General features: G+C 38.5%; 1 protein-coding gene across 1 annotated transcript in view; it reads left to right on the top strand.

Annotated features, from left to right (window-relative positions):
• Positions 1-1860: 1860 nt before the first annotated feature.
• The window catches only part of LOC131044925 (protein DETOXIFICATION 27-like), a 31596-nt gene continuing 14156 nt past the window's right edge, over positions 1861-19300 (top strand). The window contains 1 exon segment of the mRNA XM_059219845.1: positions 1861-2479. Within this exon segment, the coding sequence (XP_059075828.1) occupies positions 2222-2479 (258 nt within the window). The 5' untranslated portion in view covers positions 1861-2221.

Below are 19300 nucleotides of genomic sequence, written 5' to 3'. Positions count from 1 at the left end.
TGACCCTTGCTCTTATGAAATTCACAATACTCATCATCATTCCACCAATTTGGTTTGACCTTTGGTTCATATGGAGGAAAATCTAGAACTGTGATCACCTTGTTTGCCACTAACTTCTTGAAAACTGACTCAAGTGGTTCTCCCAATGGAGTGTACTTCCTTCGTGATCTTGAAGTTGTTTGAGTATTCACTTGACTGTTTGTAGAACTTGATCCTGAAAAGATGACTTTGGGTTGCACTGTGTTGGCATCAACAACACCATCATTGACTGTGTTCTTGTTTTTATTCTAAAATCTTGGCTTGTCTTTTCCTTTAAAGTCATCTTTGTTTTCCTTGAATATCTTAATGACTCCTTGTTCAATTAGAACCTTCTCTGTCGCTAAGCCTTTTTCAATGACGTCCTTAAAGGTAGACAAACAAGCTTTCCTTAGATCATAGCCAATGTCTTTGTTAACATTTTGTGTGAACATCTCTACCATTTGTTTTTGTGGAATTTCACAAGAGCATCTGCTGGCTAGATTTCTCCATCTTTGTAAAAATGATGCAAAAGACTCTCCCTCTTTTTGCTTGGTGTTGCACAAAGTAGTGACTGATATGTCTGTCTCTATATTGTAGGAGAAATGTTGAATAAATGCCTCTGCTAAGTCATCCCATGACTTAATTCCAGGTGGAAGTTGGGAGAACCATTCCATAGCTTGATCACCTAAGCTTTGTGAGAATAATCTCATCAAATATGTCTCTTCTGCTGCTACCTCAATGCAAGCTGTGAAAAACTGTCTTATGTGCGCCTTAGGATCCCCTTTTCCTCTATACTTATCAAATTTAGGCGTCACAAAATGTGTAGGAAATGGAGGCATTGGAATGCTCTTGTCGAATGGATATGGACATATGTCTCTCATTGTGTATGTTGGCTTCGGTGTATTTATGTCCTCCATTTTCTTTTGTAAGTCCCTAATTTGTTGCTCCAAATTGCTCTTAGGTGGAGATCGACTTCTTGGACCATACCCCATGTTTGAGGCACCAATTGGAGGAGGAGCATGTTGCATATATGGATGATATTGATCATACACATGTTCATATGGAGGAGGTCTATAGTGATGCGGCATATATGAAGCACTTGGTATAGATTCATGTTGAGGAACCCCACATCTATTTTGCTCATGTATACCATATTCTATAGGCATGTCATGTTCCATTGTGTTGCCCCCAAATTTGACATGAGGTTTCCTTGTGTCCAAATTTTGAGCATGCCTTTGAACATCCAATTGTTTTGGTGGTTGATCCTTAGCATTGATATGTGATTGAGCATATTTTTCTCCATAAGACTTCCATAATGGTCTGCGAAGGTGAGTATCATATGTTTGACCATGTGTATATGGGACCTCTGGTTTTTGAAGCAAAGTTGATGGTGATTCAGGTACCATGTGTGGTCCTCTATTTCCTCCACTATTAGGTCTCCTTTGATCCATGTTGGAGTGAGGTTGTTGCAAAGGTCTATGTTCCATTATTTGAGACATGTCAAAATCATGAGGTATCTTGGCTCCACTTTGTGCCATCATGTGTAAGAAGTATTGTCTATCTCTCCTCATTATTTCCTCAATCAATCGATTGAAATGGAGATTCATAATGGATTCTTCCACATCTGCTGAATGTATTGATTTTATTTAATTAGACTGAACAATTTTAGGTGTCTACACCCATTATTATAGGCAAACTCTACTAAATAAATAACTCCTCCCATCTAGACTACTAATCCATGACATACATTCTTAACATATCCTCCAACACTTGATTCACTCTATTTGTCCGACCATCTATCTTGGATGATATGCCAAACTAAAGTTCAGTTGTGCTCCCAAATCATGTTAAAGAGCCATCCACAATGCTAAGGTGAACACTGGATCACGATCTGAAATGATTCATCGAGGGATACCATGCAACCTCAAAATCTTCTCCATGAAGATACGAGACACTGATGCTGTTGTATACGATGATCTGATCACTAAGAAATGTGCCACCTTGGTCAACCTATCAATGGTGACCATAATAACATAGACACAGTACAGATTTTTATTACTGTGTAAGTTTCCCCTTCTGTGTCTACACGCGGTTTAATTTGCACCAAAAAAATGCGTAGTGTAGAATGTACTAGAACGTACCAGGGAAACCATTCTATTAAATGCTCTGCTAGCTTTCATTGAAAACCTCCGAAAAAATAAATATGGAAGGAGGATGGCATAGCAGAGCTCTCATAGATGGAGAGACAAAGGAGGTTTTAACAAGCTCAGGTTTTTCCACAAGATTTTGCATTGAGTCAAAGGCTCTATGGAAAATTGCAGCCCCTGCAATCTGCAGTCGGCTTGCAAATTTTGGTCTCAGTGTGATTACACAGGCATTTGTGGGACATATTGGTGAATTTGAGTTGGCTGCCTTTTCCATGGTCATCACCGTTGTTGTGGGTTTCACTTCAGGCATTCTGGTAAGTAATTGTAACTCACCCACTTCAGTTTTCTTTTAGTTTAGAAATATCCGTGTAGTGTTTAATGAATTTGCCCACTTATAATCAGCTATTTATTAGTTATTAGAAGATTCAATGTTTTGTCTAGATACAGTTAAAGAGGTTTTAAAATCACGCGGCAGCAATTCAAAGTTCAGAAGATTAATTTTAGGTAAATACCTTGGAGTCGCAAAGAAATAGCTGGAACGATTTGATTATTACATTAAGAGTAGTTAAAATTTGTATTAATTTGTTTTGGTATTGACAATGAAATACCATGCATAAATGCATTCCACAAAGGAGGGACCACACAGGAGTAAGATTACAATAGCAGAGCACTAAATAACAAAAACCAGCCCCAAGGGTGGCAGAAAATCAAAGAAGAAACGGAAAGCCACAGGAAATATCTATTAATAGATATGATGGAAAGAATGTCCAATGGACTCATAAATGAACGCAGAAGTTTCAGCAATATCATCATGTTGGTAAGTGGCTTGGTAAAGCCTGCATTCAGATGGCGTTCCGCCAGCCTTAGAATTGAACTTTTGACCCATCAGAATGATAAAGCTACAAGAGTATTCTACCAGACAGTTCTTACATATTTTAGAAAACCCATTTTGATTATTACAGTATAAATGACTGAAACATCTACTCTGTTAGCAATGGGTGATTTGTAGAGAGGCCAGGTGATGTGGCCATAATCAAGCCATTTATGTCAACAGAATAAGACACAGAGAGCCAATCGGATAGTTTTAACATGTTTTAGCGAACCCAGTTTGTAGTTACAATAGTTATGGCTGAAAACATCTACCCTGTTAACTTTTTCCATTGCTCTAGCAAATGGCCGATCTCTCTGTCACCATTTGCAGAGATGGTCCCTTGAGCAATTTCATCGGAATCTACTCTTTTCTCAACCAATTCGGGGACGGAGATGGTAGCACCTTTACAAGCCAGCAAAGCGTAAACAGACGCATTAACAGATAGCAGTTGTAATGTACTGTCAAACAAAGGACCGACAATTCTGTGCCTTTGAGCAACGCTTTTACTCATCGATGTCTCTCTCAGTGGCGCAGAATTCTGATTCCCATGTGAATCAATCGGAGGAAATTTATGTTTGGTGAAGGTTGTTGCAGGTGGTTGGGCATGAACCCTAGCTATGTTGATGATGTTGGCGACGCAGGCCACATGAGCATCGGTCTTGTACATTTTCTCAGTGGACTTCGAGATTTGAAGGAGCTTTGCAGGCAAGGGTTTCTCTCCTGCGATAACTTCTTAATACTTTATGAGGATCCCCATTGTCGCCCCCGTATTTCCGACGGCTTCCATCGCATACTCAAACCTGGTACAGTCACTCTTTCTGTTTTCTCCATTCCTTCAGAGGAAATGACATTTCATCATGTTGCAGGTGCTCTTCTCCTTCATCAACTAACACTTCTTTGTATTCCATCATCATTGTCGCTGCCTCCAGTCCCTCTGTAGACAGAAACTCGGCAATAATTCCTAGAATGTGTGGTTCAGAATTCCTACATCGAACAAATGAACTCGCCGAACCCGGTTGCAAAAAATGCCTTCTTACAATGCTATCTAGTGCGAAACTTATATGATCATAACCTCTAACCATGTCCCCACCCCTCATTGGTCCAAAACGCAATGACATGTCTTTGTCTGTGGAGGTCAAATTTGATCTATCATCATCATATTCTCTTGTTAGATCTCCACTTGGTGAAAAAGAACCTAAACTTCCAGGATTATATCCTCTTAAAATAACTGATTGCTTAAGTATAAAAATTACTTTGCCACTAACCTTGGCGTCTTCAACACTCTCGCAATTCCCATTCCCACTTTTTGCGATAGCTACAGCCACTTGTCGAGAACTCCCCCGCAGAGGTCCCGCATTCAAACCCCTGGAGATTCTTGTCACAACTCTTCCGGTTCCCTAGGATTACGCAGATGTTTGATGGCCAACTTTCATGCTCACATCATCCTTATGCCATTTGCTCTTTGCCATATACATGCACAGGAAATTGACGATATAAGGCTTTCATGACATTTAACAAGTGAATGGAATTTGCTGAGACATTTTCCAGTGATTGCACTATCACCAAGGGTCGACCTATTGTTGCCATTAAGAGACTCACATCACAGGCCTCCCACTCCTCGCGACCCTTCACCTGCCCATCTATAACCTGTAATGTCCCCAATATAATTAAATAATATTAATTATTGTATGGCCCTAAATTTAATAATAACATCTTTTGGGCCCCCTTTTTATATTTTAGTTAAGTTTATGTTTGTCGTGTCGGCCCATTTGTAACCCTTTGGGAAGTTTCCTGGAGCCCATATATATGGCCGAGTTAGTCTTTGTCGTAGGTATGCGAATTTGGTATTTTTCTTTGTATGTGCGAATTCCAGTTGGAGTTCAGCTTGTTTGTTTGTCATTTCGGAGGTGAGAGATCCTCCCTACTTGGCATCCCCAGTTTCGGTGGGAGTTCTCCTCACCCTATCCTGTTTCTGTTCCGAGTCTGTGTAATTTGTGTGTGATCATTATCAATATAATTTCCTGTGCATGTGCGAGTATTCATCATCTACACCTAAGTCTCTTGTGTCTGAAATAATAACAATTCGTTCCACTACTCAATACAACTTCGAACTGATTAAGTGTCTAAACGGCTCGAGGGCGGAACTTGGCACGCATCCACCTACCGTACGACCCACTATCGTACATCCCCATCACCCACAGTACGACCCACTACTGTACATCCCCATCCACCGTACGGCCCAATACCGTACACCACATCCAACACCCATCGTACGGCCCAATACCGTACACCACATCTAGCACCCATCGTACAACCCACTACCGTACACCCATCTAGCATCCATCGTACGACCTTGCCTTATACCATCGTACAACCTTTGTCCTAACACAGTACGACCTTGCCTTATACCACCGTACGGTCTCTGCACCAAACACTACCGTACACCCTTGCCTCCCTGGCCAATACGATCAGGGAACATTACATAACCACTCTGGGCTTTTTCTCAAGGTCTGTCTCCTCACTACCGTCGGGTAATTTTTTTGGGAAATCTTTTCCAATACCTGCCACAACAGCATCTAGAGTGGAGAATGAAATAAATCTAGCGTCTTCCTCTTCAGCCAAATACTCCTTTTCATTTGACTGATTATTGTTTTCTTATAATTCCAACAATTCTTTTTAATTTCCCCTCGCTTGCCACAATACGAGCAACTGCCATAGGCTTGTAGTTTGACCTTCCTCGTGATTTCTCATGATCGCTTTCGCTCTTCCCTCTTCTTCACCCCACCAATGTACACGATGCATAGAGGTGGATTGCCAAACATCTTTCTTCTCATTTTCAAAAACATGTATTGGTGAGTCTGTATCCCCTTAGCCACAACACTTTTCATTTCTGACATCTAGTCCATGTCACCATCAAATTCCAATATATTAAGGAATTCTGCAATAATTAAATCAGCGATACCATCTAAATGATCAAATAGCCTCTTTTTAGCAGCCAAAATTTCATACAAAGGCAAAGCTGAAATAGGATGATCAACTCCCACTTCAGCGTGTCTCTTTATTATATAGAAACACCTAGCTCTGGGAACCAACATCCAATCATCTTCCATATTTGCTCTCCTTGGCTCCAACCAAGCTCTGAAAACAATTGTTAATTAAATAAGAGCAAAAAAAATGAAGACAAAATCAAATATGAAAACATAGACAAGATCAAGACATGAAACACAAGATTTATAGTGGTTCACCATAGGTTGGAATGTACATATACTAAATTCTCCTCTCTTTTTGATAGCAACCTATTGCACTTTACTGAGTGGATAAAAGAGTATGTGCTCCAATTTCTTTCTAAAGCAGATGAACTAGCAACCTATGAAAACAAAGTAAACAATTAAAGTTCTAAATTTATAAAAATTAGAATAAAAAATTACTAGCAAGAAAGTAAACTATAAATAAATTTGTGATAAATTTTAATTAATTAAACTTGTGATAAAACTTTGATGGCGAAGGGTTGTGGGTTTTGGAAGCATGTGCCATGAAAGTACCACCATGAGCATCCTTCTTGGATCTATGACAAACAACATCAACACTTGGACCATTTCCATTTGCAAATTCTATGAACTCATTTGTAACAATATCTTGCAAATCGTCATCAGGATAGAGTCTAAGGGATGCTGCCTTGTACCCATCAGATACTTCTAGATCTCTCCATGGTGCAATCCTTCTTGTTTTATCAAGAAATTGATTTCTATAGTACTTTGGTGTCAAGGCATAGGCAAGAAGATGCAAAAGAGTGGTCATCTTATTCCACCTTTCTACAACAATTGCTTCCACCTGTTTGAAGAATTTCTCTTCAGGGTCATTCTCTCTTGCATTTATAATGCACTTCATTTTTTCAAGCATTGAGTCAATGCCATCATAAATCTCATCAATACAAGACCTATCCATGTCGGTATAGTGAATCATGCTCATAGTGGGCTTAGTGAAACGAAGGAGATATGTCACAGGATCCCACCATGACTCATTCAATATCGGTTCCCTAATTTTTGCTGCCCTCTCACTACTACTTTGCTTTTATATAGTCCAATTTGTGTTGATCACCATATTGCAAAGTGCCACTTTAACTTTCACAAGTTGTCTCAAGACGATTGTGTTTGATGCGAAACGGGTCTCAGCAACCTATAACACAAATTAATGCCAAAATGATTAAAAACTAAAGCCAAATTTTAAAGAAGAATACACAATATAGCTTACACAATGATATTATGAACATTGAAAATTTAAAAATCAGAAAATGTAAAATTAAATTACTATTTCACTTACTTCAATAGCTCCAAATTTGAAAAGGATCTAAAAATCCCTTGAGACATGTGGTGTTTTGTGATGAACATCTGGATGTCCTTAGCCTTTGCATACACATCTTTGATCCATTTAATTTTATTCCCAATATTTTGTAGCATAAGATTGAGTGAATGGACTGCACAAGGTGTCCAAAAGATGTGATCATAGTGTTCTTCAACCAACAACTCTACAATTTTTTGCTTTGTCTGTTATGACGTGGACAACATTGCGGGGTCTCACTGAGTCACTGGTGGAGATGAGAATATTTGCAATAAATTGGCCATCTTTTACTTGACCCTCACAATACACAACTTTCAAAAACATTGCCCCTTTAGGGGACACTGCTATGACATTGATCAAAGGACGATTTTTAGAATCTTTCTACCCATCTGAAACAATTGATACACTTGTCTTAGCCCATGAATACCTTATGTGTTTCAATGCATCTTCAACCACTTTCACCTCTCTTTCCAATAAGGTTCCTCGTACCTTTTCATAACCTGGGCCCTTATACCCTTTTGGAGCTTCATTAACACTTTTCAACATTTGGTTCCAATATTGGAAGCGAACAACATTGGAAGCCAACCCATTTGCGTATATGCACCTTGTGTACATCTTGGTTAGCAATGTCTTGACTCTCATTTTGAAATGCGGTTTCTAAAGGCCTCTTTGTTCTTTTGCATGTCAAGGGTGCTTCACTTTGGGGTTCAGCTGTGGAAAAGAAGGGGTGGTTTTCTACTACAACATTGGTATTAGATGGGGGTTGCATTCCCTTTGTTTTTTTTGGTGCGGTTTGATTCAATTTGTGCACTTCTCTCTCTTTTGTTGCCGCGTTCTCCCTAATATATTTCATCATCTCATTTGGTATAGGTTTACCGTCTTTTCCAAGGCATTTTTTGATGCCTCTTCCTGGTATTCCACACAAATGGCCTGCCACTTGAAAATATGAACTATTACGTTCTACACCACATCCTTGGCATCTCCAATGGAATCCCCCACCTCTTAGAAGCGGTCTTATATGTCAACATACTTCCATATGGAGAATTTGTATCATTTCTTTGTTCTGATATTGATTGCTCATTTGTGCCAATGGAGGAAGAGGTAGATGCCATTCTAGTTCCTATGGCAAGAAATAATATGAACACATTCAAAACGAAAACAAATAATGGTTCAATGTTTGACAATTTGTAAAACAAAAATAGTTGAAAAAAATGTTCAAAAACCTACCTCTTTCAGCCAATGGGAGCTTGCAAATGTGTGGAAATGATGCTGCAACACTTGTTGAAGCTTAATAACTCAGTCTTCAACTACTATTTGATTTTGGAAGCCAAACTTTATTCACCCTTTCTTCAACTTGTTATCCAAAACCTGTTATTTGCAACTCAAATGAGGAGAAATGAGCAAAGTTAATGTTTTAAAACTCACTTTTAGGGTTATGTTTTAATTTTTTATGTGGCAGATTTGAATTTTTTTTTTTAGCAAATTAAACCACATTTTGGGCCATTAGATCCATGAGTTCGACTTGGGTTTGCCTTGGCACAAACCATGCTTGTGGATCACGAACCCTGTCCTAGGCGGACCAAACCAGGACCTTGGACCAAGACTAGGGGGCCAAGGGGGCAAACCCTGCAACTTAGATAAATTACTTAAGTTTACTTAGTGACCACTTTAGGAACATTTCCACTATAAGTGGAAGTCCCACCTTTTGTGGACTTATCACACTATCACTTATCTACCTTATGTGGATGATGGGTTATCATTTATATAGGATTATGACACAAGTCAACATCTTGTCTAATATTTCATATACATTCTCATGTCCATTAGCAATTTTCATTAATCTTGCATTGTTGAAGCAATCTATCTTGCCATTCTCTCTTGTGGAAGTTGTTTTGGTCTTCAGAGATATTGGAGTGTTGTAGAGTCACCAAATACTCTATTCAGATAATGAACTGGTAAAAATCTGATTCTCTGTCGGAACATACTGCAACTGAACTGATCCGTCTTCTACCAGCTTGCGGATATAGTGACAATGAAGCTCGACATGCTTGGTACGTTCATGGAAGACTGGATTTTTGGCCAGTTTGAGCACCCCTTGATTATCAGTATACAATGGAGAAGGACCTGCTTGCGGCATCTGCATGGCAGAAAGCATCCTTCGGAGCCAAACTGCCTCACATGCGGCCTTGATTGTTCCTCCGTATTCGACTTAAGTCGAGGAAAGAGCCATGGTCTATTGCTTCTTGTTGCTCCAAGTGATGACACCGATATCCAAATTGAATACATACCCAGAAGTAGATTTTCTATCATCCATTGATTCTATCCAATCCGAGTCATTATAACCAATTAGCTTTGGATCGTTGCACTTGCCATACATAATGCCATAGTTTGAAGTGCCTTTCACATATTGTAGCACTCGCTTCACTGCAATCCAATGATCAACTTTTGGGGCTGTCATGAAGCGAGAGATGTAGCTGATAGCAAAACTGATGTCAGGTCTAGTGGTAGTGAGATAGATGAGGTTGCCTACTAGCTCTTTGAATTTTGTTTCATCTACTGTGGGTGAATTAGACTTGGTTGATAACTTCAGCCCTTTCTCCATAAGTGTGGAAGTAGGTTTACAATTTTGCATTCGAAACTTGTCAAGCAAATCGCGGGCATACTTGGACTGTGAAATAAAGATACTGTCATCAGTCTACCACTTCGACACCTAAGCAATAATGGAGGAGCCCCAAATCGGTCATGTCAAAAGCTTGGTACAAATCTTGTTTGATTGCGGCAATCAAATGTGCTGAATTTCCAGTAATGATCAAGTCATCCATGTAGTCAACAAGAAAAGGATATCATCACTAGAGAGTTTGACATATAGATTAGTGTCAGAGGGACTGCACTGAAAACCATGTTCAACCAAACACTGATCAATCTTGAAGTACCAATCCCGAGGAGCTTGCTTCAGGCCATAGAGGGCTTTTACCAATGTGCAAATCTGATGTTCCTTACTAGGAACCTTGAAGACAAGAGGTTGAGTCATATAAATTGCTTCTTGCAACTCACCGCTGAGGAATGCACTCTTAACATCCATCTAGTGAAGTTTCCATCCAAACAATTGCAATGGTGAGAAGAAGACGAAATGTACTCATCTTGGCAGTAGGAGCAAATGTCTCATAATCAATGCCCTCCCGTTGTGTAAATCCCCTTGCAACCAATTTGGCCTTGTACTTATTCAAAGTACCATCTGCATGATACTTGACTTTGTAAACCCATTTACAACTTATAGGTATCTTCCCAGGAGGCAGATCACAAAGAACACAAGTGTTATTCTTCAGAAGACAATAGTATTCTGTCTCCATAGCCTTTTCCCACTTAGGAATGCCTCTAGCCTCAGAATATGTATGGGGCTCATGGATGTTGGCCATAAGTGCAAAGTTGACTGTATTCTACTGCTTTCTCTTGCATCAAACTGATCTATCCTCAAGAAGCTCATCATCACGAAGATCTCCTATTGTCTTGGCCCATCATTTAGGCATGAGGGTAGAAGTACCAACATCTGGCATTGGAGAAACAACATCCCTAGGGTTTCCGTAACAAACTCATTCTGGATGCAAATCCTATGGAAAATCAAGTAGTGCTGGATCGGTAGATTCCTCATCTTCAGAGTTAGAATGCTCTGAAGCCCTCATGGGAACCAAGAGGAAGACAAATACCAACATCAGGTGTCTTTATAAATTGAGTCGCAGGACTAGGAGTAGTAGAAGCCATAAATGGACCAGTAGTCTCATCAACCACAACATCACGACTGAAAATGAGACGATTTGTCTCCACATCAATCAACCTGTGGGCCTTGTGGTTGTCGCTATAACCAGTAAACATAAGTGTTTGGCTCTTTGAATCCAGCTTAGCATGCTTGGCATTTGGAATCCGTACATGAGCAGTAGAACCAAAGACTTTCAAATGGCCCACTTTAGGCTTGCGTCTTGACCAGGCTCTTCAGGAGTCATCTTCTTGACGACATGTGTAGGTGATTGATTCAGAAGGTAGACTGCAGTGTAAATTGCTTCAGCCCAGTATTTCTTAGGAACATTTCTATGCTCTATCATAGAAGGAGCCATTTTAGTGATGGTGCAATTCCTACATTCAACTACACCATTTTGCTGAGGGGTTTATGGTGTGTTGAGTTGGCATTTAATGCCCATGTGTAGCACATAAGTCATTGGAACAAAACTCCCTACCATTATCTGATCTTAGAGTGACCATTTGAGAACCAGATTCTTTCTCAACTAAGGCCTTAAACTGCTGAAATGTATTGAACACATCTGATTTATTTTTCAGAAAATACACCCACATTTTCCGACTGAAATCGTCAACAAATAACAAGAAGTACCTGCAACCGGTAACTGATGGAGTGTTCATTGGCCCACATACATCAACGTGAACCAATTGAAGGACCTTGGAGGCTCGCCAAGAATCACCATTCGAGAATGGTGTTCGATGCTTCTTTTCAGCTTGATAGGCTCCACAAACTCCATGATTTTGAGGTTGGATCTCAGGTAGACCAACAACCAAACCCTCCCAATATAACTGAGAGAGATATTGCACATTTAAGTGTCCATAATGCTGATGCCAAAGTGTTCTGATGGATGTACTCCTAGCAACCAAAGCATGCTCCTGAGAATTGTCGGAATCAACAAGTCTATACAAACCATGATCCTCAAGTCCCATAGTGATTGTAGTACGAGTCTCCCTATCAACAATGCTGTAGATGGACAAATTGAAGACACCATCTAATTGAGGAGAATGCCTCATGATCTGGTTGACGGAGAAGAGATTATGTTCCATGCCTAGAACATAGTAGACGTCAAGAAAAATTAAATTTCTACCTCCTGAGTGAATCTGGACAGTGCCCTTACCAACAATTGTGTACTCTTCTCCTTCGAAGATGACTGAATCTGAGAATGGTCCAAATTTCGTGAACCAATCCCGACGATGAGTAAAATGTCGCGAAACCCCTGAATCAATATACCAGGCAAAAGAGTGTCCTGGATCTGTTGTTCTCTTGGCCATAAAATCATAGAAAGCAGATTCTTTTTGCTCAAAGTGTTCGACGACATTTGCTTTCTGTTGAGACCCTCCTTGCTTCTTTTGTTTAGAAGCCAATCGAATTCGACACTCGGTCTTCATGTGACCAAACTTATGACAATAATTGCACTGAACGCTCTTCTTCTTCTTGCTGTCTTGAGAAGAACTAGAGCCTTTCGGTTGAGAAGATGGATCCTTCCCTTTGTTCTTTGCAGAAGATTTGGCAAAGAACGCTTGCTTGGTGGAGGTGGAATGGGTACTGCTTCCAAATTTTGTTGGCACCACCGATCTTGCTGTAAAGGCTTGTTACAAAGATTGGAAAACTTCAAATCGACGTCAGTGGAAGTGATTTTGACTGTTTTGATGAAATGCTCATAAGATTTGGGCAAACTCTTTAGTGTGATGACTATGTCCTCTTCCTCCATTGTGCGACCAATTGCCTCAAGTTGATCACAGATTTCCTTGATCTTTGTTAAGTGATCTTGCAGAGGTGTCCTCTTGTCCATCATAATCGAAAAGAGCATGCTCTTTAGAAATAATGCTCTGCTCTTGTCAGAAGTTTCATGGAGACTCTTCAAATGATCCCATATCTCCTTCGCCATTTTGTCAGACGGTACTTGAGGTAGCTGCTCATCTTTGACAGAGAGTTTGATGAGCATGACTGATTCTCGGTTGTGCTCATCCCATTTGTCTTGATCTTTTTCGGCAGTGTCTGGATGTTGAGATGTGCCTAGAACAATTGCATCAAGACATCGGTACTCTAAAATTGTTAACATACGTTGCTTCCAGGTGCTGTACTTGCGACCATTGAACTTCTGGATGCTTTCAAGCATAATGTTCGTTAGCGATGCCATCACGTATCCCGAGGTCGAATTGGTGAAGGCATGAAGTCCAAGGCACGAAAAACAGCAGATGAAAAAAGTTCTGCAAGTCAAAATAAGTTCTGCAGGTTGGATTTTGAGGTAAAAATTGAAACCTTGGCATGGTTTTTGAGGCAAAAACTTTTTCAAAAGCCCCCCAAAAATTGGACAACGACCCAAAAAATCTCTCGAAAAACCCACCACGAATCTGCAATTAGAATAAAATTCCGCCTTAAAACGGAGGTTGAAAACCCTAGGCGAAGTTGCAGAAACCCTAGACCGTTTAAAAAAACGTACAGATTGCAAAAATTCGCAGACCCGAAAATATTAATGGTAGGCATTGAAAAAGACAAGGTTTTTTGAAAACCCTAGGCCGCAAAAAATAACAGAAGTTGTGCGTGCTAAAAATAGACTGAGGGTTTTAAAAACCCTAGATGTAGTGGGTTACAGACATAGAGGTCGCAGACAATGACGGGTAACGCGAAGAAGAAAGGGTGCGGAAAAAAATCAGGTGCACATGAAAAATATCGCGTGTAGAGATCCGTCACCAAACATGGGTCTATTAAAAAATCGCGGTTGAAATAAAATGACGTAGCGCATAGAGAAATTTCGCGAAATCGCCGCCAAATCACACCATACAAACAACGCGAAAAAATGCACTAGTTGCAGAAGATGCGAAATAGCTTCGTGTCGTAATTGCGCGATGAAAAAACCACTGGAAAAACAGATGCGGGTTGTGAATAGAAAGATAGGGCTGTTGCGAAAAATCGCGAAAATGATTTTTTTAGAACGTGAACAAAGAAATTGCAATTTTGCAGAAAAAATTCGTGAAAAACCTAGAAAAAAATCGCGATTTTTGACACTCTGCAAGGACATGCTAGGGAAAAAAAAGCCTTCAAATAGACCCGCGATTTTGGATAGAAAACACGAAAAAAATTCGCGTTAAAACCCTAAGGCTCAAGCTCTGATACCATGTTCAGATAATGAATTGGTAAAAACTTAGTTGTTTATTAACTTGGAAAAGATTACATTATATAGAATTTATATAACACTGTAGATATTAATGATATTACCTACCTCTATCTACCTAATATTGTAGACACATTAATTATGGTATTGACCATTAACATACTAGAGAAATATAATTCTAACATACCATAACATGTTATCAGATCATTTTGTATTTAAAGACTCCTTGAGAGTGATGATTTTGGCTTGATTTGTTGTTGGGTATAGCTTGAGGTTGAACGGGTATCGCCTTTGAATTCAGGAGGTCAATCTAGCAAATTTTACAAATTTTGACCATAAATTTGCTAATGTTCAAAAAGGTTATTTATGAAGAATTTTTTTAGCTCTGATAGGCCTTATAGCCCCAAGTGCCTAGGTACATCGTCATTGTTTCCGTTAGAGAATAAAAATGTTTATTTCTGAGGTTTTATTTTTAGGCAAAATGTTGTTAGGTGTAATGTTTATTTCTACAATTTATTTTTCCATTAGGTGCACTATTTCATTGTTTGGGCAAAATTTATTTGTTAGCCCGTGCATCTATATTGGCTTGTGTTCATTGCTTGGTAGGTATATTTTATCTAATTGACCTTGTAAAATTTGTATTGGCCAGTATAATTGTTTGTGGTAGGGGTTTGTATTGGTCAGCTATTTGCACGACCATTCACTATGTTTTGCCCACATTGAAGTTTTTAAATTTGTCTTGTTTGATCGACTTCTTGGTGTGTTTTTTATGCATGTGCAACTTAGGATGAAATACCTTAAGATATCCTATTCTCTCTTGATCAAAATCTTCTATGTGCTAAACAAACTGACTATGTGATAGCAAAGTCGACTCCAAGGTTCTAGATTCATGCAAATAGTCTCAGTTGGTTTGTTATGATATGCTGGAAATCTCAAGGGGGCCTTACATAATTGTTCGAGGAGTGAATCAATCAAAGGATTCTGTTGATTGTTGACACTTATAACTTTCTCTTTTTGGGAATGATTTTGCAATAAGCTCTTCTAAGACTTGGAAAAAAAGGCAAAAGGACGAGGGTTTAGAAACATAGTTCTAATACTAATCAAATTCTATGAATTTTGGAGACGGAAATTGCAAATGTGGAATCCAAAACCAATCCTTACTTCACCAAATTCAACAACTACACAAGGACGACACAATCTTCCAAGGAAATCCAAAGATTTTCATATGACTCAAATTCACCAACATCTTGAACAATGAATAAAACAACAAAAGTTAAGTTTCTGATTTGGGTTCAGGCTAACTTTGCACGATAACTGAAAATCATCCAATTATCAAAAATATGAACACATGATTCCACATTGAGCAATCTCTATCAAATCCTTCATTCAATCTAACAATTTGAAAATGAAATCTATTCTATTGAGAGCGGAAAAACCATGCCAACTTGCAAAAGTAGACAAAATTTCACCAACAATTGAACAATGAATATGTCTTAGCACTTAAGAAGTATCACTACAACAGTTTCTTAGAAATCTTTCTCTTTCCAAATGAGAGGAGGGGGGTTTATATAGGCATCCCATTACAAAGCAACGACCCAGATTGATTTAGGATCAATGGCCAAGATTAAGATATGGAAAACCTTAATTATGGTTATTTGCAAAAAACTCCTTTTGGTCAATGAGAAAATTACAACACTTTGGATAGCCAATGACAAAATTGCAACACTTTGGATAGCCAATGAGAAAATAGGGGCATGTGTTGAGGTTGATTCATTGCACCTAGACATGTCTGACTTGGCACCCTTGGATTGGTCAATTGATGACTGAGATGCCACCTCAACTTGCTTTATGGATTTGATTCCTGATCATGAAGAAGTGTTGATGCCTTGAGCAATATCTCTTGATACTCAACAATGTTCCAACTGCATTATTTGATGAAGCATAGTCCGAAATTATGAACTCTTTTGAAATTCTTTACCTTGGACTTGGGAGGTCGATGTAGACCCTTTCGTCCTTGGATGACTTAATCTTCTTGAATGTCTTGATGAAGTGTGAGTCCTTTGTCTCATTCGTCCTTGGATTCCGGTTTGAAGCGCGAGCGTTGTTCTTCCATCATCTTTTCAACTGGTTCCTTGTTTCATCGACACCTTCCTGCAAGTCTCTTCCTTGAGTTGACATCAAGTACCTAAAAATATGAAAAAATTCGAAGTTAAACAAAATAAGTTTGATGCTGTCTTGACATATTTTCAACGAATAACTATGATTTTCTAATTAAACTTTGGGAATCAGACTCAGAATCAGACTTAGAAAATTATCAGGCTTTAAGAAACATAAAATCAGACTTAGAAAATTTTGAAATCTTGAAATTTAGTATGATTTGAACAAAATCAGACCTTATGAACACTCTGAAAAGCTGAAATTAGACTTGGAAATTGTTCCAGAACTCAAAATCAGACCTTAAAAATATTGTGGAAATCCAAAATCAGACTCAAAACAAATACGGAATTTTGTCTGATCAAACTTCATGAAAGATTCTGCTTCATGGATGAAACTCGAAAATTTGATGTTAGAAAACCCTGCATTGGTCTGCTAATGAGAATTTAGAAAGAAAGAAGGAATTTTGAAGTCCAAAATGTCATACTTTCGCCTTAAAAAAGCTTCAGACCTGTAAGAAATAAAGAAAATCTCAGAGAGTGCTGATGAATGCCTTGAATTCCTCTTGAAACCTGCAATAAAACTCTTAAATTGCCTAAGAAAAAAATTGGAGAGACTAAGAAAAATTGAATTTCTAGAAAGAAGTGTGAATAATGAAAGGCCAAGGCCTATACTTATAGGAAATTGGAATTCCTTCTTTGAATTGTTTTTTTGTTTTTTAATGTTTTAAGACTTACTGTCAATTCTTTTTGTTTCCCTTGGAAGCTTCTCTTCTAGAAACGTTTTTGCCTTATTTCCTTTTCAATTTAGCCAAGTTCAAACTCTTTCCTTTCATGAGTTGGGTGATTTTCTCCTTGTACTCAGCTTTTTTTTTTTTTTTTGATTTTTTTTTCACCATTTTTGCCTAGGCGGGCTTTGCTTGTGCTCAAGGAAGTTTGCCATCGAAACAAGGGGTTTTTCTAAGGAATTTAGGAATTTTCCAAGGAAATTTAGGAATTTTTTCAAGGAATTTAGGGATTTTTCTTTTTGATCAAGTTTCCAGACTTAGTCAATTTCTTGTGATCTTCTTCAATCAGCTTTTTAGAAATTATCCTCTGGATTCGAAAGTTATTTCATACTTGGTGCATTCTGGATGAATTCCGCTGACTTGTCTGTTTTCTTGAACTTGAAACAATTCAAGACCTCAAAAAAGCAAAAAGCAACTTTACTCCTAAAAAGCAAAAAAGCAAAAAAACAAAATTCCTAAAAAAACAAGTTGTTAGAATTGACCCCAGAAAATTGCAATTTTACTCCTTCGGCCTATCTAAGAGTATTCATAGCATTAAAACTAAGTTGCCGGTCTCGGTTCGGACTCGGGTTTAGGTTCAAGATTTCGGTTTGCGGGTTCGGCAAATTTTTTTTTGGGTTTTGGGTTCGTTAGTACAAAAACATATAAAAATAAATTATATATACATATAGGCAGCAGTAGTTAAGTTCAAAATACACCACTATGCTAATAGTCAAATAACATAGCAAAATACACCATCATATATTATAGTTTTAGTTCAAATAACATAGCAAAACACTAAATAGTAAATACACTACCATATTAATGTGTTTAAGTTCAAAAATAATAATGTCAAGCTACATCAATCAACCATCACTGATCGAATATCATATGGGTCTTCAAAGATATCATCATAATCCTCCATATGTTGTGGTAGTTTAGAAGAACCACAAATAGTGCCAATGGGAGTGGCACTGGCACTGGTAGTAGTATTGTCAAAACTGAAGTTGTTTTTATCTTTTTTAGTGTTATGTCATCAAATTAGGGTTGGGGGATTGAATATGCCTTTTTGGGATTAAAAAATGATTTTAAAAACTCAATTTTTTTTACTTTTGTGTCAAATTTTTCCCAGGTTTTGCAAAAGTGGCCAAAATTTTGATTGGGTTCGTCTGGCTTCAGCAGGGAAGAACCCACAGGGCATATGTAGAACCCTGGCTGGACTCTGGAAGAACTAGCCCAAGACTAGGTTACTGAGGGGAACTGGCTCGGGACCCGAGGGGTCCAAGCAAGGAACCCTGTAACTTAGCATTAAAACATTCTTTCGTCCATTCCTTCACTTTTTGACTCTGATGACTCCAAATTTAACAAAACTTGACTCATTTGTAGAGGCTAGAGACTTGAGACAGACACTAAGACGCGAAGACACAACCCTAAAAGGCTAAAAAAAAACATAATAGATGGGTCCCCATTTGCAATGGTGTGATTTGTGATTACATTACAACACAACGACAACTTTATTTCTTTGGATCAACACTGTTGGTCGGCTATTTTCCTTATTACAGGCGCATTGCTAGCATGCTCCATTGTAGTGCAGGTTTACCTCCAGTTGGATTAGTTTAGTTGACCGATGCACCTAAATTGGTGGTTTCATTTCCTTTCGATAACATTCCATTGTTATTGCTTGGTGTTTTTTGTAGACTTGTCCACATTGGACATGCATTTTGGTGAGTCCATTTTATGGTTGGTTGATTTATTTGTTTGACCTATAGCGCATTCATTGTGTAATTGGCTGCTTGTTTGTTAAAGACCTATGTTTGTTGCTCAACGTCCTCTCCAAGCGGCATATCTATCATTTGTCGTTTTTTGGTAGTTATTGGTGAATAGTTTGCTAGATCAGACTTACAAATCTATTCCTTATTACCCTCAAATTGCATTTGTAGATCTTTTTTTATCCTTGTTGACTTGATTGAGGGGTCTGCGAGCAAAGATGAAAAACTCTTACTTGGCAATAGTTTTTTTGGCCCAAAATTTAAAAAAAATTGTGACTCGGCAAAACATCAACAAATTTATCAATATTTGAAAATATATGATTTCTTAAAAT

Source organism: Cryptomeria japonica, chromosome 1 (assembly GCF_030272615.1).
Source record: "Cryptomeria japonica chromosome 1, Sugi_1.0, whole genome shotgun sequence".
Lineage (NCBI taxonomy): Eukaryota > Viridiplantae > Streptophyta > Pinopsida > Cupressales > Cupressaceae > Cryptomeria > Cryptomeria japonica.
Note: the sequence above shows the minus strand (reverse complement) of the source record. Positions and strands in the feature narration are given on the sequence as shown.